Source organism: Pithys albifrons, chromosome 20 (assembly GCF_047495875.1).
Source record: "Pithys albifrons albifrons isolate INPA30051 chromosome 20, PitAlb_v1, whole genome shotgun sequence".
Lineage (NCBI taxonomy): Eukaryota > Metazoa > Chordata > Aves > Passeriformes > Thamnophilidae > Pithys > Pithys albifrons.
In genome coordinates, this window is record NC_092477.1 from 8,435,254 (window position 1) to 8,459,119 (window position 23,866).

Below are 23,866 nucleotides of genomic sequence, written 5' to 3' on the forward strand. Positions count from 1 at the left end.
ACGAGATAATGGTGATCAAATAGTTTCAGCAAATGAACAACTGGCTATAAGGAAGGTAAATTCATATTGAGACAAAATTTGGGCTGCATAACAGTACTAAACTACTATACAGAAGAGTTGAGTGAAAGTTGTCACTTCTGAAATGTTTGCTGAGTGGCTCAAGGAAATAAAAATTGGAAAACCAAGATTTGTAGGCCTGTTTGGTCTGAGGGAACCATTCCCATTGTGTTCAAAGTGAGCAATGCTTGTCTCCTGCTCCAGGAACTGAAGTACACAGGAGAACAGCACCTCAGTTTGCTGTAGATAGAAGAGTTTTTCTGCCTTTCTCGATGAAATCCCTTACCCAGCTGCAAAACCAGAAGTTTAGAATTAATGTTTGAGGCTCTTACAGAGCTCAGGTGTGGACTACAAAAATGGTTGATGACCTGTCTGAATTATTGGCTTAGTTTAGAATTATGTACTTAAACTATTGTCTTTGTGTGCATCTGCAGAGTTTTGCTTCTATATATAAAAACAAACAGATTTTGCTCTCTGTATCTCTCTGATACAGTCGATTCAGCACCATATATAACAAAAGAACTACTTTCTGAATGTCAGCAGAAATAAGTTTCAATCAGTTTTATTTCTGTAAACCTCGAGAAGATGCTGCTGAACGTGTAACTTCTTGACACAGAGCTGCAGAAAAATTATTGATGTTACTGAATGGGCTTTTGCTGAATTGGCAGCCCACATCTGGTGTCTCCTTGGAAGGTTTGTGAGGCCACAGCTGTGTGTTGTTGTGCAGGTCCTGGCAAACGTGGCCTACATCATCATAGAGTCCACAGAGGAGGGCACGACCGAGTATGGCCTGTGGAAAGAGATCCTTTTCCTGGTAGACTTGCTGTGTTGTGGAGCCATCCTGTTTCCAGTGGTATGGTGAGTTGCTGGATGTGTTGTGTGGTTGCACAGCCCTGATGGCTTGAGCTGATTCTGAATTAATGGGCACTGACAGCTCCAGATACTGCCAAACAGAAGTCTGTGGTCCTGTGGAGTCAAACATTCTATTGTCTTTTTAAAATCTTATTAGTCTTGACACTTCAGTCTAATGTTGTGGAAGACAGTGATTTTGGGGATGTTAGTGGGGATAAGGTAAGGAGGATAATGATTTAAATGGGGCCAGCACTGTGCAGACTTTTGAAACTTGGAGTTTTGCTCAAGTGTTGACTCACTAAATTGAAAAATGGGATTTTGCTTCACTGAGATTAGAAAACAAACTGCTAAATTTTGAGACAATAGTGCTGTCTAAAATCAGGGCAGCCTTCAAGCAGAGTGGCTGCATGTTTGTTTGACTGTTTAGAAGAAATAATCCCACAGGGAGCATTTCCCCGCCCTTCCTTCCACCCTACTTGGCAAGGAATAATGTTGGTTATATAAAACACGACCAAAACACAGATAATTCAGATAAACACTATTGTTGCCTCTTGCCAGTTAGCCAGAACATTTATCTTCTAAATGCATTTTGTCTTAATTGGATAAACAGCTGGGTTTAAAGGAAGATATGAAGGAGCTTCTGGCTCCTTGGTTAGTAAACACAGAATATTATTCTTTTTCTGCAGTATCTCAATTTTTTTTTTCTGAAATGCAAAATGTATGCAGATTGTATATAAGTGTTTGGTAACATGTCATCACTCTTGAGTGTGTAACTCCAGTTTTTCAGATAACTGTGTTGCTCAGTAGATGGAAATAAGCTTCAGCTTGACTTGTGACGGTGGGTTTCAGCTCTGCTTCCCTCCCCTTCCCAGTTGTCCTCTGTGTTAAAGCAGAGCCTTACACAGTCCCAGTGGCTTTCTGCCAAGGCTGGGAAATGTCTTCCAAGAAATTTGCACTACTCACTTGTCCTTTCCTCCTCTCCAGTCAAAGTGCTGCAGCTTTGAGGTTGAGATACTTGGGTATAGTAAATAAAACTGCAGGGATATTAACTTTAATTGTAGACTCTGATTTCCTATGATAGAAGTGACTTCTGCAGTTGCAATTCTTGCTGCCTCATGCTGAAATCCATATGTCCAACCTAGTGATAGGCTGGTATAAAACTTAATTTCCATAAAGGAAATGTATGTGAAGAACAAATGCACAGAGATGAGCTGTCCTGTGACTGTTTATACTGTGCAACCCACATTGCCATGGTGCCAACATAAACTGGCAGTGAAGCCCCTGACATAAAATCCTCCCCCTTTTTCATCAGGATGGACTTACTGCAGCTGGTGGGATGATTCATGTGAGCAAGGTGACTAAGACTTGGCCCCTGGATTTACATTTCTCTAGGGTAGTTTCTGTTACATAAGTTGCCTATGTAGACATGTAAGCTGTAATCAACTATTTAAATGAAAAGAGCTTAAAAGAGCAGTAAGATGCCAAATGCTTGGCAGTTCTCTGAAGAGTAGCTCAGCTTAATTTTACAAGTGGAAAGCATTATGCTGGAAAATGCCCCAGTTTCTCACTCTGCTCCCTCCCTCCCACAAAGCTTTCTGTAGGCTGAAGTGGGTTTTAGCAATCTGCTTTCTTAATCCCAAAGAAATAGAGATACTTGAGCTAACTGCCTGAGCTGGGGGCAGGAGGGTGAAGGATGTGCAGTGCCAAGCACAGTTAATTCTGAGCACAACCCAGCCATAAAGAGCTAACAAAACTTGTCAGTGATCTAGAGGACTACAGTGGAAAAGGAGTGTAAAACTATTCTTTATTTTTATTTTCAGGTCAATAAGACATTTACAGGAGGCTTCGGCAACAGATGGGAAAGGCAAGTAATCTTTTTTTTTCCCTGTTTTATGCTACATGTCATAATGCCAGAATTTCAAATATGTGATGCAGATTTAAAATATGTAAACTAAAACTATAAGTCTACACTCTTAGTGTCACTCTGCTTTTCCTCAGTGGGCTCGTGGGAATAACTTTTGGAAAATGACCTTTTTCATGTATTGCTTTGACTATCAGAAAGGGTATGTGTAACTCCTTCTCTGCTACTTGCACAGCTCTCTGTGCTTGAGCTAAACATGACATCTAAAGTAAATCATCTTGACACATTTGCCATTTTTTTTCTCACTCAAGTGTTCAGAAGCACAACTAGAAATGAACTCCAGAATTGCTGTCTATTAGTCTAAATAGACCCCCCTGTTTAAATTCTTGCAGAACTCTGTTCCTGACAAAACAGAGGCAAACAAACCTCATTATGAAACAAAACATAACTTGGCATTCAGTGTATCACAGTTCTTGACTTGTCCATGTTTGTACAGCAGCTCCAAGGGCTGCTTGTGGGAAGTGGAGTGATGTTTATTGTAGCAGTGAAATGAGGTGATGGATGGAAAGCCAGTCCAAGTACAGCTGCTGCAGCATGTGCTTTTCCTGCCCTGTCTGCTCACTTCTGAGTTAGTTCCTCTGAAACAAGCTGTGGAGCAGAGCACTGACTTCCTTGGAAGCAGGCAGCCATTTCAGTCTTTTGTCATTTGGTGGCTTATTCTTCTCGAAAGCTTCATTTGTAGAAGATCATTTGTTGGCAACAGCCTTTTAACCCAGGCTTATCCTTTAACTCTTGTCTTTCCTTTCTGGAGATACATTCCCAGGTCTGGATACTTCCTCCAGCCATTTCCTTGGCTTTCACTGCCACTCTTGCATTTCATTTCTGATTGTCTCTGTAGGTGAAGTGTAAGGCTGCATACAGAACTCAGCTCTGTGCAGGTCACAGATGAGAGTGGTTTTTTGCCAACTGTTAGGTTGAAACTATACTTACAATGAGTTTAGGTTTTCTTTATGTTCTTAGCTGTTAAAAAACCCCACAAATAATGACCATATACACACACCAACCCCCCCCCCCCTTCAAATTTAAAGGTGGAAAAATTTCTAATAGAAACAATGTCAAGGAGGCCAGTGTTACTAATGACATGAATGTTTTGGTAGCTTTCTTATCACTGTGTTCTGTTGGATTCAGTGACAAATTTGTTACACATTGTCCACTGAGCATATGTATTTGTGCTCTTACTGTTAAAAAGTGCTAAAATTTAGATATTCCTCGAAGCAGAGAGTCTTTCTTCTGAACAGAGGACTTTATACGTGTCAGTCCTGGTTCTTGCCTGGGTGGCAGTGGATCTGATTATCCTGGTGCTGAGCAGGCAGTTTGTACAAGTAACTTAGACACAAATTGCAGATCCAGGTGATCCCCCCATGCCTACCTTGGTTCTTATCACAAGATGGTGCTATGCAGTTTGCTTAACTTCAGACATCCTGAGTGAAGGAGAGGTGGCCAACAGCAAGAATGTTCAGCATAAAGGTTGGACCTGTCCACTGTCCTTCCTAATGGGTGGAATCCAGATCTGAGTAAAACTGAGCACTTCTGAAGGGTTTACTGTTATGTTTAATGGAGGTAAAAGAAGACAGTAATTTGAGAGGAACTGGCTGTCTCTTTAGTTATTCAGTGCTATGCACAGTAGCCATTAAGGGCTCTTTTAATCCTCTGTATTGTGTTTTTCTCCATGGGTAACATGCTCTTTATCGTGAATGTTGCTTGTGGATCACCTCCTGCTGTTACCAGCTTTACCTACTGGTGTGGCCATCTGGTTGTGCAGATCCTGCAAGTTCAGTATCTCTCTGTTGAGAGGCACCTAGCAACTGTGTTATGCTACACTAATAATAAAACAATATCTAAGGAAAAGATTTGCAGGGAACACATTGCATAGGCTGACAGCAGATTGTGGCCAGGAGAGCCACAGTGCTGAGACTCACTTGTGAAACACAATCTGGTTTGGCTATTTAGAGGCTGTTGATAGGAGCCCACGGGGAGCAAGTGGATGGCAATGTGATACCAGAAGCAGAATGTTACCTAATGATGTCGTGCTGTTAGTGTGTCTTGTTGAGAAAACTAGAAGTGATTTTGTTGCACTGTAAAATGTAAAATCATTCATGTTAGGCTTATCAATGAACAGTCTTTACTAGAACCACATGCTCTTTACTCTTGAGGTTTCCCTTGGAGACTCTGCTCGGTGTCTCTGCTTCTCATATGAAAAACAGAACTAGCACTCATTCTCAAATCGCCAGCATTTTTTCCCTGCTGTTGAAGGTAGTTTTCTTCTGAAGCAGTAAAAATTACTGGATCCTCTCATATGCAGTTTAAATGCTGCACAGTCTGTCCTGTGGTTAGAACTGAATCTTGTGCAGACAGTCCTTGTTGGACTGGCTGTTGCCTGCTGGGGTTTATTGTCTAGTCCAAGGTTACTTTCCCTGCTCTCTCTCAAGCTTCATTAACTTACAGGGTGGATTGGGGAATTACGTCCTATACTTTCACTAGTTACTTTTCCTGGCTCTGACTCTTCTGGTGACCATCTTGATAGTGAGAGAGACCTAAGGAAAATTATTTTTACTTCCTTGCACCCATTAGAACTGACAACTCCAGGACTTTATGGCTTGGCATCTTGCTGGTGTTTCCTGACTGCCTTGTTCTCTTCCAGCTGCTTCTCCCCCTATTTATTTGGCAGCACAGCCTTGGGTCAAATGCAGCCATGACTACAATGTGCCTGGACTAGGAATGAAGCAGAAGGCTGGTTGGCTTTACCAGGTGTTTAGTCTTAGGCTTGTGCTTGCCATAGGCCTTTGTTTTAGCAATGTACAGTTAGTAAAAGGCTTCTTATAAGTGGCAGTGATTTGGAGTCACTACCTGATTGTAGTTTGAACCAGATTGTTTTTATTTTCAGTTCTTCCAAATTAGGAAAGCTAGAGGAATGGGTCTGAAGGCCATAATTATCCAGGCAGACTTTACACACACAGATGGTGTGGATTGATAGTGAAGAGTAGACATGGCACAGTGATACAGCTCAGTTTGAGCTGCCTGGTTGGTTGCTTTTTTCCCTTGAAGGTGATCTGTAAAGCAGTAAGTCTGACCTACACAGGCTTCTTAGCTTGCACAGCAGTGGGTGTAAACATCCCATTTTTAGAAGCTTTTTTTTCCTCCCTTTTAAAAATCGCCACCTTCAGACTTAAGCAAGTACTTAGCTACACCTCTTTGATCTGTCACTATATCTTCCCTCAGATGGGAGCCTGTGCTCTCTGTCCATTTCTAGATCTGCATTTCAAATGTCTTGCAGATTTAAGGAAATCAGCCTTGCAAACTGACCTAGAATCATTCAGGCTGGAAAGCTGCTCAGCTGCCACCACCTTATTTACAGGCATCATGAGAAAAAAGGGGGAAATATATGTATTATTTATATATTGTTTTGCTTGAAACGCCCAAGTTTTTGGTCACTGGACCTCTCAAGTCTCACAACCCTCTCTAGTCATCATGTCATGTGTTGTTTGAGGGAGGAATGGGGGTTGAAAACGTTACTGCAGTTTGTTCTGCTGGTACCTCTGTGTGTGTGTGTGATGAGAGATGTGACACAGCACAGTCAGATCACGAAGGTTTGCTCTTTTCCTGGAGCACTGCAGCATGTCATAGTTGGCAGCAGAATTAGGGGAATACATTGCAGTGTGTAACTCCCAGGCAACATTCCCTGTGTTCTGTGCAGTGGGCAAATAATGATTAGTGCTCTCATGCTTGCCCCCATGGCAGGAAGAACCACTTGCAGTATTCAGTGTCCTCCTGCTGCTGTGACCAAAGAGCCTGGTCCTGTGTGGTGCAGAGCAGCCTGTGCTTGGCTGAGCTCAGCACCACATCCAGGTGCTGTCCAGGGTTGATGTAGTGACTGCATGTTGGAGACACATTGCTTATGCTGTACTTTGGACTTTATCTGACCTGGTGGAGACCTTTTGTGCCAAATGGGTGATGTATTTTGGGATATTCAAGATGAACTACTCTGTGCCACATTCTCATGTGTGACTCTGAGTGTTGTTGTGCCTGTCTGATCTCCTCTTTCTAGTACAGGAGTGCTTTTAAGCAGAGTGCTCTGGAGACTGTAGAGCCCCACTTCTCAGAGTTGCTTTTTGAGGTCTAGATCTACATGTGTGCTGCATCACTGGGGAGAATAGAAAACTTCCATTTACAATTCAGTAATAGCACAGGTCACATCTCAAATGCACCAGAGTGAGTAGAACAAGCAAAGGATTGTAGAAATATTCTCAGCTGTACTTGAGTGTCTTCACTTGCTGCATTATGGTTTGCCTTTCATACTGGTTTGTCTGGGCTCAAGCTCCCTGTGCCCTCAGCTGCAGTCCTGGGATTGTTACTACATACATATTCTGAAAAGGTCAGATATATTCATCAAAAAGCTCTTGTGTGATGTGCAAGGCTGCAGTGGATGGCCCAACTTTCCTTTTTCCATCTTCCAGGCAGTGTTAGCATTGGAAATTAGCACAGGGGCAATCTGAAAATGAGACTGCTTATCAGATGCTGTGTTTTGATCAGTGCAGATTGGGCTATTCCAGGCACAAGTTGTTAAATGGGGATAGAGGGGGAAAACTGAGAGAAGCAAGGCATAGATGTTATAAATCTTTCTTGGAGAATGGTTTTTATCTTCTTAATTATTCTATGAAAGAGATGGAACACAGGTATGAATTCATTTGTAAAACCTTTGCTTTTTAATTTATTTTTTCCCGTCTCTGCAGTTAAGTACTGTTTCTTGCAGAATGGTTATCATACTCAAAACATGAATTTAGCCAACCTTTACTGCCTGCTGTGATTGCTGCTGTGTTATCTCAGCTTTACAGGTTGGGGCTGCAAGTGATTCAAGTTGTAAGTGACAGCTGCTGGCCGAGCCTCACTCCTTGCCAGTGCCACTGTCAGTGCCTGGGCTGCCAGGCTGAGGTGAAGGGAAGTCTTTAAGTGTCCAGGACAGCAAGACTCAAATATTACTGCTTGGAGCACATTCAGCCTGTGAAGAAGCAATTCACAGGCTGCTGATGTCAAGCAATGATGATTTTAGATTTTCTCCAGAACAGTGTGTCCTGTAACTTTGAGTTGGTTAAAAAAACTGGCAGAATTTTGTAGACGTGCATTAATATTGACTTGAGTATCTGATAGTGGAGAGAAGTATTTCTGCTGTTGAGGCAGCTAGGGGAGAGCACCTGCTTCTAATAAATCAGCAAGCCAACTTCTACAGGTGACTTTTTTGCCTTTCTGCTTGGTGGTGGTTGCCATTTTTCCCCTCTCCTCACCCTTCTTTCCCATGCTCAGACATCCTAGATGTGTGGATATACCAACTTGTGTCTCTTTGGTATTGATTATCATGATGAGTAGGTAAGATCTTGAGCTGTGCTCCATCAGAGGTGGCATTGTGACACTTCAGTTGGCAGTCAGATCTTTGGCTGTGCTGTCCTTTCATCTTGTGAGTTGCATGAATCCAACAGAAATGACTCCCCAGCTGACTGTTGTTGACTGTAAAGCACTGATGGACTGGCAGTTTGAATCAACAGCTGTTGAGTTGGTGTTCCTTGAACTACAAAGCCTGGTAATTCTCATGGTTTGTCAATGCACCAGTTGGTGGCAGTTCTTGAAGTTGGATGTGTTGAGTTCAAAATAGATCCTTCTGTGTGCAAACCAGTGTGTGGGAAATCACAAGATCTTCATGGTCACACTTAATGCAGCTCTCCTTTAAATAGGACAATATTGCTTCCTTGCTTCATGATTTAATGCATATTTACATGTTTTAATCTTTAACCAAGTGTATTAGGAAAAGCTTTTAACATCAGGTCATCAGTCAGTTCATACTTTGTGTTAGTCAAGTGCTGCTCTTAGAATGTGTGTGCTGGAGGAGGGTTTGTGTCTGTCTCAAGGTGTCTGTAGCTTTCAGTGTTTCTCCAGGAGCACTAAATATCAGCTGGAAAGGGACTCTTGATCTCTAAATCATACAAGTTAGGTTTATAACAGAATGTTGCCTGTCTTCATAAAAATAAACAGGAGTTTATTTGCAGTGGTGCATTTGATGCTGCCTTAAGAAAAGCTGCTGTTTTTGGTACACAAAGTGAAGCATTTCTTTGGGACCTATTAGCCCTTTTCTTCCTCATGTCTGTAACACTGTATTTTGCTCTCTTGTGAACCTGGATGACCTTATGTGCAAATATATGGAGCCTTTTATAAAACTTTGCAGTGGGTGAATTCTGTGAGGGAGTGCAGGTGAAGCTCAGCACAATGTATTGCACTACCACGTCTGATAAATACATTATGAGGGCAAGGAGGGATTACCAGTAAACATGTGGCAACATTTTTAACTGACAACTTGTATTCACTGGCTCTGAGATGCATCTCTGTATGCTGTCAACATATCTTGGACTCCTTGCCTCTCATGTTGTCACAAAAGCATCAGGAGTCTGTGTTAGTAATCCTGGTGCACGTATAAACCCTGACTCTCAAACTGGAGCTGACAGCTGTTCCATCTGTTGTTGACCTCAGCTCGTTCACATGAGTGTGTGCTGTGCTCCTGCAGCTGATGGGATCTGTCCAGGACACGCAGGTTCGCCTGGGGCTCGGCTTGCACGGCCTGTGACTGCAACACATGCCTTTAATAACTGTTTAGGATGATTTCCCATTTCACTTGTAAGTTGTGACTGAGCCACGAACATCCTGCTTAGATGTTAAAATGCTTGTGCTGTGGTTTGACAAGATGCATCAGTTCCCAGAGCTGTGATGACCTCGGAGTTGCTCAGGTCAGCTGAAGGCATGCAGCAGGTCAGGGAGGACTCTGGAAAAGACAGGAATTTTCTAGGAGATAGTGCTGGGTGGAATGGCCCTTCTGGCAGTGGTGAGGTGACTGTATCCAGTTGGCTGTACACAGGTAGAGAAAGGCTCTATATTGCATATAAAATTTAGTATAAAAGCAATCTGAGTTCCTTTTTTAAGAGACAATTCACTCCAGCCTGGGAGATGTCCAATGTGTGGGCACACCACTCTTGGAGTGCCCAGTGGGATGTGAGATGAACCCTTCTAATCTGGGATTGAGTCGTGGTTTTGACCACTTGCCTACCCTGCAGACAACCATCACAATTAACTGTCTCATTTTAACAATTTTCTGATGGGCTTTTGTGTTCTCTTGATAGCTGCCATTAACCTGGCAAAGTTGAAGCTCTTCAGACATTACTATGTTATGGTAAGTAAAACACCTGTGCACAGGCATGCAGAGCACTTGGAAGCTGTTCAAACCCTGTGATGAAATACTTGTTGGAAGCTACTATAGCTGGGGGATGTGGTGGAGATGTTCCTAGCTGTGTGCTTTGGCATCTTGGTCAACTGGCTTACAATCCTAAAAGCAACTTCCCTTTTTTTTCTGGTGGTTGCATCCTTCTGTCTATCTTTAAATTGGTTCCAGCTATTTGTAATGCTTCCTGCTTTCCTCTGGAGACAGCTTGAGCTGCCAGTTGAATTGATGGGCTTGAATAACGTACTGTAAACTTGCTAAAAATTAATCTTGGGACCAAATGGTGCCTTGAGATGCACATGTGCAGTTTGTGATGAAGTCAGTGGAAGCCATGAGTATATCTCCTGGGAGAACACAGGCTTCCTAATGATTTCCAGCAGCCTCATTTCAGGCTCTTATAAGTGGTAAGAGTGATAAATTACAATCATGATTCTTCAAGTTCTATGAAATGGTAATACTTAAAGCATTTCCTGCTGTAACGTGAGTATGTTACCAAGAGCTTGAGTTATTTGGATGTTGAACAAGCAGCAGAGCCCTCAGCCCATATCTTCCATGTTTATCAAGGAGTATAATAAGGCCAGTCTGGCATAATGAATTGTCTGGGAATTGCTTGAGCTATTTCTCTGGAAAAAGTGGTTCTATAAGGACAGTGCTATTGTTCTCACCACACTTTCTCCTTTTCCTTCCCAGATTGTGTGTTACATTTACTTCACACGGATCATTGCAATTCTCATAAAGATTGCTGTTCCATTCCAGTGGAAATGGCTGTACCAGGTATTTGCCAGCAAAGGAAAATACATCCATTCCTTGAATTTTTTTCTGTACTATTCTTTAAGTATAACTGCACCAAAAAAATCCATAAATTGTTGCTCATGTTACAGTAGAACATCTCAAAGGACAGTGCTGCACCCTGTCTCCTCCTGATTTTTATCACTGATGTCCTTAAGGTGAAGGAGTATATTTTTAGTTTTATGTTTGTCCAGTGAGACTGCTGGATTATACATGAGATGTCTGAAAGTAATTTCATTATTGATTTTTTTTAGTCTTTCAATTTAAAAATGTCTGAAGGAAATTAATCAAGAACATACAAAGGATTAAAAAAAACCTAGTCAGGTTTGCCCTGTGTAATTGAGGCCCCAGGAAGCCAGAGAATAGGCTTTAGCTCTTCCATCTACAGGCTTTATTTGCCTTGTGACTTTTAAATACTTGGTTTCTTAACATGTAATCCAAGTAACTGTGCAGGGAGTCCTTGGAATACATTAACTGTTTAAAATACCAAATAACTTAGGGATAATTTCCCCCCCCCCCCATCCACCATTTAAAAGCCAAGTCTTGCCATAGTTCTTTGAAAGCTCTGGAGTGATGGATAGAACTGTAACTGTAATTAAAGTGACAGGGAAAGCTGAAAGAACAAAGGGTTTGGCAGCCTTTAGCCTGGGATTAATGATAACAGGGCAGGAATTGCTTTATTTCTGCTATGGAACAGCCTCCTTGGCCATTAAACCTTGAACCTTGTGAATGGGGAGAAATGTTTCGTGTCCACGAAGCGTTACAGGACTGAAGTTCAATCTTGTGTTCTCACTTGCAGCTGCTGGATGAAATGGCCACACTTGTGTTCTTTGTCCTCACCGGGTACAAGTTCCGTCCAGCATCAGACAACCCTTACCTACAGCTCTCTCAGGATGATGAGGATGACTTGGAGATGGAAGCTGTGTAAGAACCTCCTCCCCTCCTTTTTTACCTCTTCACTTGACTTGAGAAAAGTAATGTTTAAAACCAGTTTGCTTTAATCTCTCTAAACCCTTCTCTGAAAAAGATCAGGGTCTGCCCAAACATTTAAAGATGAGATGTCTGGTGTGTGTAAAGAGATTTGTGTTTATGCATAGGAGGCTCTGACCTGAGTATTGCAGTAATGTGGAATAAGCTGGTAAAGCTTTTCATGGGGCAAAAAGATACCCATGAAAATATCAAAACTTCTGAGTTGATGTCATTGAACATTGAGCCTTACAGATTGGCATTAATGCTTCATATTTAAAAAATCTACAACCAAACCAACAAGAAAAATGACCCACCAATCTACAGAACATCAGTGACCAGGTAAGGTTCCTTCTGCCTTGGCATTCAACCTGTAGCTTTGCAAAGAAATTATCTAAAGTAACACTGAGTCAAGGAGATGGATTTTTGCTGATGCTTTTCCCTGTTCTATTCCTTGCTGCTAAACCATGAGGCACCACAAATGCTTCAGGACCTAAGCTAGTCTGGAGAAATGATAAAGTAGGGCTCAGCCTAAGTCCCTGTCGTTTTCTTTGCAGTGATTTTCTCAGGGCTTAAAAAATGAGTGGCATTTCTGAATTTATGATAGAAAGTGCCCTAAGAAATTCAGCCTGCCAGGAGTGTTGGGTACAGCTGTAACTGCCACAGACTCTCCTGCCTTAATAAGAGCAGAGCCAACCTAATCCTTTACTAGTTATACATTTCATGCATAATTGCAATTCATGTACAAAGCCTGTTCCTAAGAGTTTTTCCAATTTGGTAAATCTTCTTTACCTGATCTTGGGTGAAATAAATGAACTCTCAGATTTTTATTACAGAGGGAAAAAAATCAGAATGTGTTTGCTCTCCTAGTTAGCTCAGAAAGAAATGGCTCTTACTGGGAAATTGCTCCAAGGAGGTTTGAATCATAGCATCCAGCCTCAAATGTCATGTAAAGAGTTGAATTTCTCATAAATATTACCAGTAACAAATATATTTTTGCTATTTTTGCTTTGGATCTAGAAAATCTGTCATTTTTACAAGTGCAATCCAACTAGTGGGTAGTGGCCTTAAAATCACTATCACTTAAAGGTGTTAAAATGGTTATGTAAGAAACTGATTTCAGTTTGGAAGCTGGTGAATAAACAGTGACAATCAGGAAGGCACTGCCTGAACTGGAAGATGTGGCAGGATTTGTGATTGTTTTGAAATGGGCTTTTTGTTGTGTTGCCTGTTGGAGTGAATTTCCACTTAGCATTATGTGCTTGATGAATTTTTGCTTGTGGGTTGTTGGGGTTTTCTTAGGACTAATAAAGGGGCACCTTTCAAGTAGAGTGATTTCAGTCAGTTGGAGAAGTTGCTAAATTTAGGAGAATGCCAGAAATAAGGTGGAGAAATTTTAATGAACCAATTCAGTGATTTACATCTCATCCTAGTGAAATACACATTACTAGAAACTCGAGGATCAGAATTCCTTGTGAGCCTTTTCCTAGTAAGGCATTTTGCTCTTTGTTTTGGGAGTTTCCATTGTTATGCCCTGTGGGTTGTTCTCTTTAGTCTTGCTTGAATTTTTCTCATCTGATGCAGCAGAAGTTTTACTCCATTTGGGCACTTGGCAGGGTATAATCTGTGTCTGGTTCTCCCTTCCTCAGCTCCATCAGGGAGGTTAAGTTTGCATTTACTTGAAAAGCAGAGTTTATACACATTCTGTGACAGGTGAAGCACTGCAAAGAAAGTGTATTAAATTTATTGTTGACTTGGTCATGCTCATCCTATTTTTGCATTTATAAATATTAAATGTTGTTTCTGGGGGGAGCAGAGGGAACTCACAGCTTGTTTGAGCAGGTGACTAAGTGCCTGACAGTGTCCTGACTAACCATTGCATGAGTGTTTTGTCTTTTATGTGATAAATACCCACTTGTCTTCAGAGGCTATGACAGAAGGTAAAAGCCTGCAGACTTCATGGTGTTCTGCTATGTCTTACTGCCAGGTTTTATGGTTATTTTCCTCTCCCAGAGGTTTCTTGTTAAAATCAGGTTCTTTAAAACAGAAGCATTCATTTTCTTTAGACTCAACATTATTATGAGCCAGCAGAGGGGAAAGCTGTGAGGTCAAGCCTGTTTTTCAGGCCTGCTTGTCTTCCAGGAGAAATAAAGGACATTTTAAGTGCAGCTCTCTTGCTTGTGTCTGTTTTCATGCAGTGCAAACTATACAAAGCTCAATCTGGCAGTAAATGTAAATACTGTTAAGGACACTGGAAATCTGCAAAGTTTCAGGAAAAATCCACAGATTAGGTGTCTATGACAGAAGCAACATAAGGCACAAATCTCTCTGTACGTTCTTGTAACTCTCAAGAATAAAATAGAAATCAAGAATAGCAAAAGTAACTTGTAATAAGTCTTTTCAGCCACCATGCCCCTATACTGGAGAGAGAATCCACAGGCATTACAGAACCTTCTCTTCAGTTATTCCAGGCTCAGTAGAAGTCCTGATGGGGAGGAGAGTGTGGCTAAACCTGAACTTGGAACCAGTCTGTTCCTTCTCAAGCAGGGTCAGTAGCTGTTCATCATGAGCAAAGTGCCTTTCTGTGCATTCTGTGCTGGGCACCCCTTGAGCCTGTTCTATCAGTACATGGGCTCATTGCTTGAAAAGGTGCAGCCACACTTGGCAGAAAGAGCTGTCAGCCTTCCAGTCCTAATGCCATTTCTGGGGCATGAGCACAAAAATATAAACAGTACAGTAGATGAGATGTGGGTGAAGAAGGGGAAAGAAAGGAGTTTTGGTGGTGTTTGGGTTTTTTTTAAAAATTCTTCAGCTCAGTATGTTTGCTTTTAGATTTGGGTACCAAAATGCTCTTCTGCACATCTTGGTTGAGAATAATGTTCGTACTTGGAGGTGGGGTTAAGATATTTCCACTGAAGGAGGAATTGCAGGAGAAGAAACCATTAAAGGTTTTGTTCTCAAGTCAGTAAATCCATCTTACTCAGCATGTGGAGACTTTGCTTCTCCTTAACACCCAAAGCAGCCTCAACACAGTGAACTGTTGTGGTAACAGCCTTGGGATCTGGAGTTTCTCACTGTATTATGAGGCAGCCAATTCTGTGCTGAGACTTCATGTCCTGGTTGGTTGCTTTTCTCTGTTTTCTCTCAAGCTGTGCTTCATGGCAGACTGATTCATGATGCTCTCCATTAGCAGTGATTTTCTTCACCTAACACACCTTTCTCTTGCGGAGATCAGCTTTTTTGTTCCATGGCTGATCAGTTTTCACTCCAGTTTGCAATGGTTTGTAAAGGCCTGGCTGCTGCCAGTATTGCAGTGTTTCTTGTTGGACTATAAAACAAAACAAACAGGAGAAAAGACAGCTGAGATCCACCAGTGTGGAGGGCTGGAGATGCTTCTGGATATTTAGCCATTCCTTAATACCTTGAATGCAATGCAGGAGAAAAAAAACATGGAATTTCTGCGGCACGTGCTGTTGTGTGATGGAGTGTTTGGGGAACAACCTTTGTGCCTCACTTGTAAATGGTTTCCCTCTGACAGGCACAGAAATGCTCTCTGGAGAGAGATAGTTTAGTGAGAAGGATTTGTTGCATTTTAACTGCTGCTGGTCTGTGGGCTGGAAATGCAGTTAAGCAGAGAGCAGGTGAGGAACATTTCCCTGCCTTATTGCAGGTCAGAACTGCAGTGCTGAAATTGCTCTGAGGACAATAATGAAGATTGCAGTGTGCTTGGTCTTAGTGCTGCTACCCTTACTTTATTGGGCACTAAAACACATTGGCTGGACTGATTTTGAGAGGGAGAGGAATTGCCTGTTGTACCTGAACTATCTGAGAAAAGGAGGACTCGGAGCTACTTCATGCACTTGTCACGAGACGAGAATGGTGCTCTTGAGATTGGCTTTAACCTTCACTGTTGGGAGTCCACCCTGAAATCTCTCCCAGTTCTTTGCTGTTATTGGGAGGGAAACACAGTGAATGGCCCCTCTGGTAACAAAGGACATGACTTGACCTGGCTGCAGTTTCAGTTTGTAGCTGTCCCATAAATGTGGGAAGTGGATGATTCCCTCTCAGCCATAACATCTCATTACTTCTGTCATCACCTTGGTGTGCACTGGCTTTGCAGTGGTGTTGGAGTTCAGTGCTGAAATCCAGGCTGTGTGCCAGGTGGATTCTTCCTTGCTGTGAGTCAAGTGTTAGGACTGCTTTGGTGTCATGTATGTGTAAAACACCTCTTACATATATTCCACTGTGTCTGGTGCTTCATTGCTGTGGTAGATGCTCATGCGTGGTTTGTAATCCGTGGCAATCTTTGGCTCTTTCCTGAGGAATGGATACTTAGTCCTGATGCTGTAATTACGAAGTTGATTGTTTCTGAAGAGTAAACTTTGTAGCTGTCTTGCTGCATCCTCCCACATTTTTCAGACTATTACTTCAATTTGCCAGAATGTTTCTGCATTCTAGTCCTGCTCTCCAATATGCAGCTCTTAGTGTCTTGTGCAGATTTAATAAGCAAGTTCTCTATTCCATTACCCAGGCAATTACTGAAAATACTGAATAGAAGTGAACCCAGGACAGGCCTCTCTGGAACCACACTCAATGTTCTTACATTTTTGACAGGAAACCATTAAGTACATCTCAATGCATGCTTTTCCAATTAGTTGTCCATCTACTTTACTTCTGTCTAGCTTATTTTCCCCAAATTTTTTCCTATATGACTATGGAAAAACCTTTGTCTACAGGGATAATTTAAGAGATCTGCACATCTCTGTGCTGATAAGTTTGGTCTCTTCTAGGAAATGTTTATCATTTAGTCATTCCATCTTTCTCCTTTAAGCAAGCTGCCTATTTTTCTCTAAACAAGGAGTAAAGTTACTTTATCTGTACTCTTGTGACCCTTTGCTATTATGCACAAACTCATCTAGGCCCACTCTAAATGCAACCACTGACAATCCCACTACTGAGAGTCACTGAACACAGCAGTCTGGGGTGAATTATTTTTACATTACACGAACAGATGCTGATATCTAATGTGGAACTAAGGGCATTACCAGAAGAGTGTATCTGAAGATGACTTCTCCTGGGGTGATGCTGTGAAGATGTTGTTAGCAGCTCTGATCAAATAAAGCATTCTGACATGGTAAACAGCAGGTGAGAGCACACCCAGGCCAACAGCAGCAGCTTTGAACAGGACAGTTCTGTGTATGCTTCCAGGCATCCCTGGGGAATGCATCAAGCTATTGGAACTCTTACTTTCAGCATCCAAAATAACCTTTGTAGCGCATTTGGGGGGGTGGGAAAAAAAAGCCTGCATGGAATGAGAATCACATTGTGCAAAAGAATAAAGGAAATGTGTTGTGCATCCTAATGGCCTGTTTTGTGTAGCAGCAGAGAAGCTGCTGGGCTGAAGAGCTGCTGTAGAGCCAAGGTAGTTCTGAGAGGAGTGGTGCTGTTCTGCCTGGGTAAACAGTTCAGTCTGCCTAATGTTTGAATGGTATTATGAGACTTTGTAGTTCACTGGTCAGACTGCCATGACAAATCCAGACTTGGATGATATAAAAGGATGACCTCTCACTTCTGTTTTGTTGCTACGCATTGAGTAATTTTGCTGTTAACAGGAGCTGGTGTGCATTCAGCTAATAAGATTCATTTGGGCCACTGTCCACTGCATGTGCATTTGTGTATTATGTTGTCCTTATTAAAAGCATTGCAAATGCAGAAGAAAGTCTTTAATGCACAGAACTAAAGGTGTTCAGCTGTATAGCAAAATGGGTTTTTAAGCAAGCTTCTCAAAATTAGCAAATAAACACCTGGTTTAACTCTTTAACTGCCCCTGGTATCTTCTTTCAAGTATGAGTAAGTACTATTTGCTGGTTTAGTGTAATGATGGATGGGAAGGGCCTTGAGGGGCTCAAGGACAGTGGCCTTGCTCCCAACACCCATCAGTGTTGTGTCCAAGGTGACACCTGGCCTGCAAAATGGGAGCAACAGCAGAGTTCCAAACATGGAAACTGGGTAAAGAGATGTGTGAGAAGTGTGATTTGATAGGCACAGGAAGATGAGTATGGGCTGGTGAAATGGATGTTGCAGTTCAAGGTCTGATCGCTGATGTTTCTCCCTTTCCTTCCAGGGTGACGACTTCAGGAGTAATGGAGGGCATGAAGAAGGTCAAGAAAGTGGTGAATGGTTCAGCAGAGCCCCAGGGTGAATGGGAAAGCATGGCATGATGGACTGGACTAAGGCAGCACTTTCAGAGGAACTGTTTTAATTTATTAATATTACTCTCGGTGGAAAGGGAGCAACTTGCACTTCCCACCACTGAAACAGCAGAGTGGGGTGTGTCTAGGGGGGAGCAAAGCAGTGCAGAAACATAACTATTCCTTTGATTATAAGAAAATGGGATCTCCTGGTACCTGCAAGGAGTGTGAAGCTTTCCTAGGGATTTTGGGTAGCTTATTTTTCCCCCCCTTTCTGGATCAGTTCTGTATCCTGAATTGTTTGCAGTTGCATTCTTCAGAATGTGTAATGGTAATGTGAAGAGAGACCTTCAGTGTGTATGTAAAGTATATATTTTATATAATGTGCATATATATATATATACACACACACACTATGTAACATGTATGCTGGGAGTTTAAAAGTGTCAGAACGTGGGAAAAGAAGATAAGAGATGTAAGTATTTTTTTTTTATAAACTCTCCTTTTGGCTTGGACAAAACATGAATAGGAGCAACTGCAGTTACTTGCGAGACTGAACAGCTATGGGAGCAGATGATTTCTGCCACTGCTCACACCAGTGGGAAAGTTATAAGTATCTTCTTGTCCCATCCATGCAGGTATCCACCTGAGTGTGTCAGGTTTTCAGATGTGTTACCATACAGGAAACAAGTGACTGTTCTCCATTAAAGCACTAAGCCCATAGTGCAATAAGCATTATTGTATATTCTCCACTGTTCATGGGGTTGCTCTTGACTCACCCCTCCTGACAAAAAGTACACAAGAGGTATAACACTGATGCTTGCTTGTTAGGGGTCTGCCATGCTATCCTGAACATTTACTTCCAAGCTGAGACCCAGAGCACCTTGCTCTGCTTGATAAAATATTTTCAAGGTATTTCAAAGTCACTCCTTTCTGGCACAGTATAAACAGTACCAGATGCTCCAGTGGAAATCTGTCTAGCCAATTTACTGCACCATAAATCTCTGGTTCACCATAATCCTGAGTTACTTGGCCTCTCTGGATGGCTACTTGTACCTGTCTGGCTATGTAGGATTAATGACACTGCTATTGGAGATAAGTTGAAGTGGTCTTGCCACCAAAACCAGGCAACTGCAGCTCCCAGTCCTAAATGGGGTTTTTTTGTCAGGAAAGAACATGGGCAGAACCTCTATTAGGGGAATATAGAAGTTCTGACTGTTAGCTGCACACTTCAGTGGAGTCTTTACAGGCATGTTGCAAATGCCACGTGGATTTTTCCCTGTAGTTGCTGCTTTGGTCAGTAAAGCAGCTGCTGTTGTAGCTGCAGGAGTGAGAATGGTTGTTAGTTCAGGGGAGGATGGAAGTGGTTCACTGATGTAATGAGGATAAGCTTTAAGAAAAATAAATCAAGTATAACTCACTGACCTACTGAAGCCTTAATATTGATGTAGAGACATTGGCATATGGTGCTGCTGAGCCAAGTGCTTCTGCCAGAGTGACAGGGATAGGAATCATCAGAGCTTTGGAAGTGCCAGCATCACTTAATAGACTCATTTAGGAATTGCTTTTTGAAGGGACTACATCTCTGGGCCACAACTAGAGGACTGTTAGCCACTAGGTTCTTCTTCAAGCTAAGAAGGAGGATTTCCTTTAGAATGTTGAACCACTTCCTCACCCCTGAGCAGGGGTTGCAGAGCTCTTGGTCAGCAGAATGTACCAAGACTCGCTGTTTGAGGAGCAGCTTCACTTTCTTGGGTTGCCAGGGATAAGGGATAAGGATGTGCTGTAAGGAACAAAATGCAGTAACAGCATTATCTGGACACGATGGTGTTCTAGAACAAGCTAATCCCTTTTGTGAATGAGATGTGAAACTGATGGCTGTGACATTTCTCCCAAAAACGTGAGGGCTGTTCTGCGATCCCAGCGAGTGCTGACCTGGTTCCAAACAGCTGCCTATTCCATACCTCAGCATCAGTGGAGCTGACAACTTGGCAAGAGCTGATACCTTAGTCTCAGGTTTCTCTTTTTTGTATGCACTTTTTTTGCTAAAGTTGCATATGGTGTAGGTTTATCTGCCAAGTCCCTGGCTTGCTAGTCAAAGGCCACAAAATGGGTCATTTCTTTTTGTCTTGGCATGAAATGTCACAGCAGTATTCCGGAAGTATTTTTTTAGAACAGCTTTTTCCAAGTTCATCCCTGAGTTTCAGCAGTCAGCTCTGCAACAGCTTCAGCTGGTGCTTAGTGCAGGATGTGAAGTAGCAGGAACTGGTCAGCCCTGGGCATTAGGAAGGAAAGTTAATGTTGTGTGCAAGTCAAAACCCTAAAGATTCTCACTTTGGAAATGGCTGCAGTAAATTTCCACTTTTAGTGGAATTCCTCGGAGGAGGTCAAAAAATGTCTTGCAGGGGGATGTGATGGATTGGATGGTGGGATGTTGGAAGATGGCTGTGGTTGTGCTTCTCTCACTTGCTGTGCTGCACTGCAAGGCATCAAAGAGAGGGCTGCTCCCTCCCCTGCCTCCCAGGCAAACCCACAGCTGCATGACTGGCATTGCATGACTCCAGGGCTAGTGGAGTGCAGCAGCTCTGAGCTCCTCAGGCAGGATAATCAGTGCCTGCCTTTCACGTGCTGACAGCTGCTGATCTGGTAGGAAGCTCTGTCTTTCACAGGGAAACTGGAGGAGCTGCTGTGGATTACAGATTGTTTTGGGATACAGCCTTACTTGCTGTCTCTGCCTTTTACTGAATTGGGGAACTGAAGCAATCACCCTGACAGGACACGGCAGTGCTGTGACAGCAGCCCTGAAGCAGCAGGTCTGGTGCAGTTCCAAATAAATGGTTGGAATGCTTTCCCATATGTTGCTGCAGTGGAGCACTCGGCACCCTCTGTAGACAGGAATGAGATTGGTTCAGTCTTCAGCTGTAATGCAGGTTATGCCCCAATAAATCCCTGTTGATGATGACATGCACATGCCACTGCTGCTCCCCTCCCTCCTGCTGTCACTGTTCAGCAGGGTGTCTTCCAGAGGGAGCCTTGCAGTGCAACTGCCAGACTCTTGCATTCTTCAGGCTGGGAAAATGTTTTCCTTGATGGTTCATCAAGAGATGTACTGAAAGAAAGCAAGACATAATGGGGTCATCTGGAACAGTGCTACTGCTTGCTCGGGGTGGAGCAGTTTGAGCTGAAGAAGCCACATGCTGTCCTATTAAGATGCTCTTTCATGTTGTCATCTAACTCAGCGTGTCGTGATCTGTGCAGTGCATTGTTCACTGTTTCTCCCCAGCTGAGTGCCCTGTCCCTGGATTTCCATGCTGGCATACCCTGGGAGCATGTTGTAAAAATTTGCTGCATTGCAGTATTTTCTCTTGGAGCAAGTAGTGTGGAAGATGTATTTTTCTAAGCTGAGTGGACTCTCTGGAGCATGAGTGTGCATCCACCATGTATCCTTGAGCACTGTAACATTCCTTCTGGCCACAGAAGGGCATGTCCTAATCACTCCAGTGTGCACATCTGGTGGAAGTCCAGTGGAAGATTTTTAGTGTGTTAATGTATGGTCCTCTTGGAGAAATGCAGTCTGGCCACTGACGATGAGATTGACAAGAAAGGAGGGATTTTATTGTTGTTTATTTGTAAACTGCCTGATTTGAAGCAAATATTGGGTGTTTGTATGCTCTGTTGAGCTCTGAGAACTGGAGTTGCTTAGTATTAAGGAAAGGAAATCCTTCTTCTTTCAGCCTACCTTTGGTAGGTTTGTCTGCTTCAATTTGACCTGCCATGCCAGCTGACAAGACTCCTGTCACTTTGGAGCAGATGTGTTTTATGGATTCTGTGTTATGACCTCCACTTCACCCATAGAGCATGTCCCCATTTTTCACTTGTGTACAAAGAATGTGGAGCTCTGGTCTGCGGGAGTGGGAGGTGCGGTGGTGTTTGAACCTGGTGAGACTCCCACTGTCTGAAACTTGTGACCTTGTTTGTAATGTCATTAACCTCAAGGTTTCATGAAAGCTGAGGTGGTGCTGCCTGGAGGCACTTGACCAATCTTTGTGTTCCCTGGGGTTAATTTGGAAAATGTTCTGAATTGGATTAATGTGGCTTTTTTGTAGCTGCTGGATGCAATGCTGTCCTAGTCTTATCACTTTTCCTTTGCAATATTGTATTTCCCCCCTTTTAGTTTCTTGCTTGGATCAAGCAATGATGCTGTAAGAACTGCACATGACACATACTTGCAAATGGCTGGAACAGGATTTAGGAAAATACTGATACTTAGGTGTAGAGTGATGGTACTGGAAGAAAGTGGCTGAGAAAAGAGTCACCCCTTGTAGGTTGACTGGCTCAAGAACCCATTTATGTTTTGACTGCAGCAATCCTGTAGAAGGGACAATTCTGAATAAATATCTCCCTGTGGGATTTCACTCAGTGTTCTGCTCTCTGTCTAATAAAGTAGAGCTCGACCTCCACATCATCAAGGCACTTCATCCTGTAGCCAGGATACTGGAGTGTGGGGCTGCTACTGCTCTGTCAAAACAGAGTATGGGTCTAAATAGCTTCCTTGCCCTTTAGTGTAACTATTAATAATTAATTCTAGATCCTCTTGTATCATTAAGCAGCTTTAGGGCACCTTGTACAATGTAGCTTTGAATTCATTTAGTAAGTGACCTCCAGAAGAACTAAAAAAGACTTTCCTGTGTACAGCAAGGTCCAGTTCCAGGGGTTTTGGTGACCTGTAAATATCCTATTCCCCATTTCCTGTTAAGGTGTAAAAATGGATTTTTTTTCCCAGTATTTTTTTAAACTTTATTAGAAGAACAGCAAACAGTATTTGAAGAGAAATAAGGTAGAGACAAGTCAGGATGGTCTGTGTAACTTGGTTTCCCTGCTGTGATGCAAATGTGTAAAATAAAAATTGACCAGAAAGAAGTTTAATGCATCTCATTTTCTGCTTCTGAACTGCCAGCAGCCACGCTGACCCATTGGTTCCAAAGTCTGTATTTCCCCCTCCCTGACTTCCATTTCCAGCCATGAACATCTGCATCATGGATACAGGGCCAAATCACAAAAATCTTATAAGGAAAACTTTTTTGTAAGGGAAAAGCTTTCCTGTCAGTGACCCACTGGGGTTCACTGAGGTGTCTTTCCTTGACCTGGAAGACCTCGGGGTCCTGAGCTCTGCTTGTATGTTCCCAGCTGCTCATTTAGGTTTATAAGCTGAGCTCAAGCAGTAGTTTGTGGACTGGGTTTCAAACAGAAGTATTTCTCACATCCCTGTAGTCTCTCTGCTCCATAGGGCTTGGTGTTACTTTGCCATGTAAGAGCAGAAAAAGCTGGTGCTTTGAACCTTGATGACAAATTAAGGGTAGAAACCTATTTTTAAGTAACATCTTTTGTGGATCTGACCACATTGTCTCAAAGGGACCTGTTTGCTTTAGGCTGGACTGATGGTTATTCGGGACTGACATGGTTGTGCTCTTCCTGAGGTGTTGGCATCTAATCATGCTTTTCAGTTCTGCAAACTGGTTGGATTGGCAGGGATGAGAAGGGCAGAGTATTCCTGTGAAGTGTTTGTCCTGATTATCCCCCAGCCCTCAAAAGCAGATGTCCTTCAGCACGAAATGCAACTCTTCAAGATGTTTCTAACAGTTCAGCCTATAGCTCTCATCCTACCACCGAGGGGTAATGCCAGAAATAGCCCATGTTCTCTACCCTGCACCTCCCAAGCAGTCAGTTCTGTGTTACCTTGAGCCTCTGGGTGGGTGGTGTTTGCCCAGGGAACTAAACTATAAAAAGTACTTGGGCTTTGGATTTCCTAATACCCCTCTGTAGATCAAAACGAAC

At 42.6% G+C, this 23,866-nt stretch overlaps 1 protein-coding gene across 1 annotated transcript in view; it reads left to right on the forward strand.

Annotated features, from left to right (window-relative positions):
• Positions 1–19,451, forward strand: part of GPR107 (G protein-coupled receptor 107) — a 32,686-nt gene extending 13,235 nt beyond the window's left edge. Inside the window, exons 13-18 of the mRNA XM_071574086.1 lie at positions 785–915; positions 2,730–2,773; positions 9,988–10,037; positions 10,776–10,859; positions 11,674–11,798; positions 17,965–19,451. Coding sequence (XP_071430187.1) covers positions 785–915; positions 2,730–2,773; positions 9,988–10,037; positions 10,776–10,859; positions 11,674–11,798; positions 17,965–18,061 — 531 coding nt within the window. The 3' untranslated portion in view covers positions 18,062–19,451. The remainder of the gene's footprint in view (positions 1–784; positions 916–2,729; positions 2,774–9,987; positions 10,038–10,775; positions 10,860–11,673; positions 11,799–17,964) is intronic.
• The last annotated feature ends 4,415 nt before the right edge of the window (positions 19,452–23,866 follow it).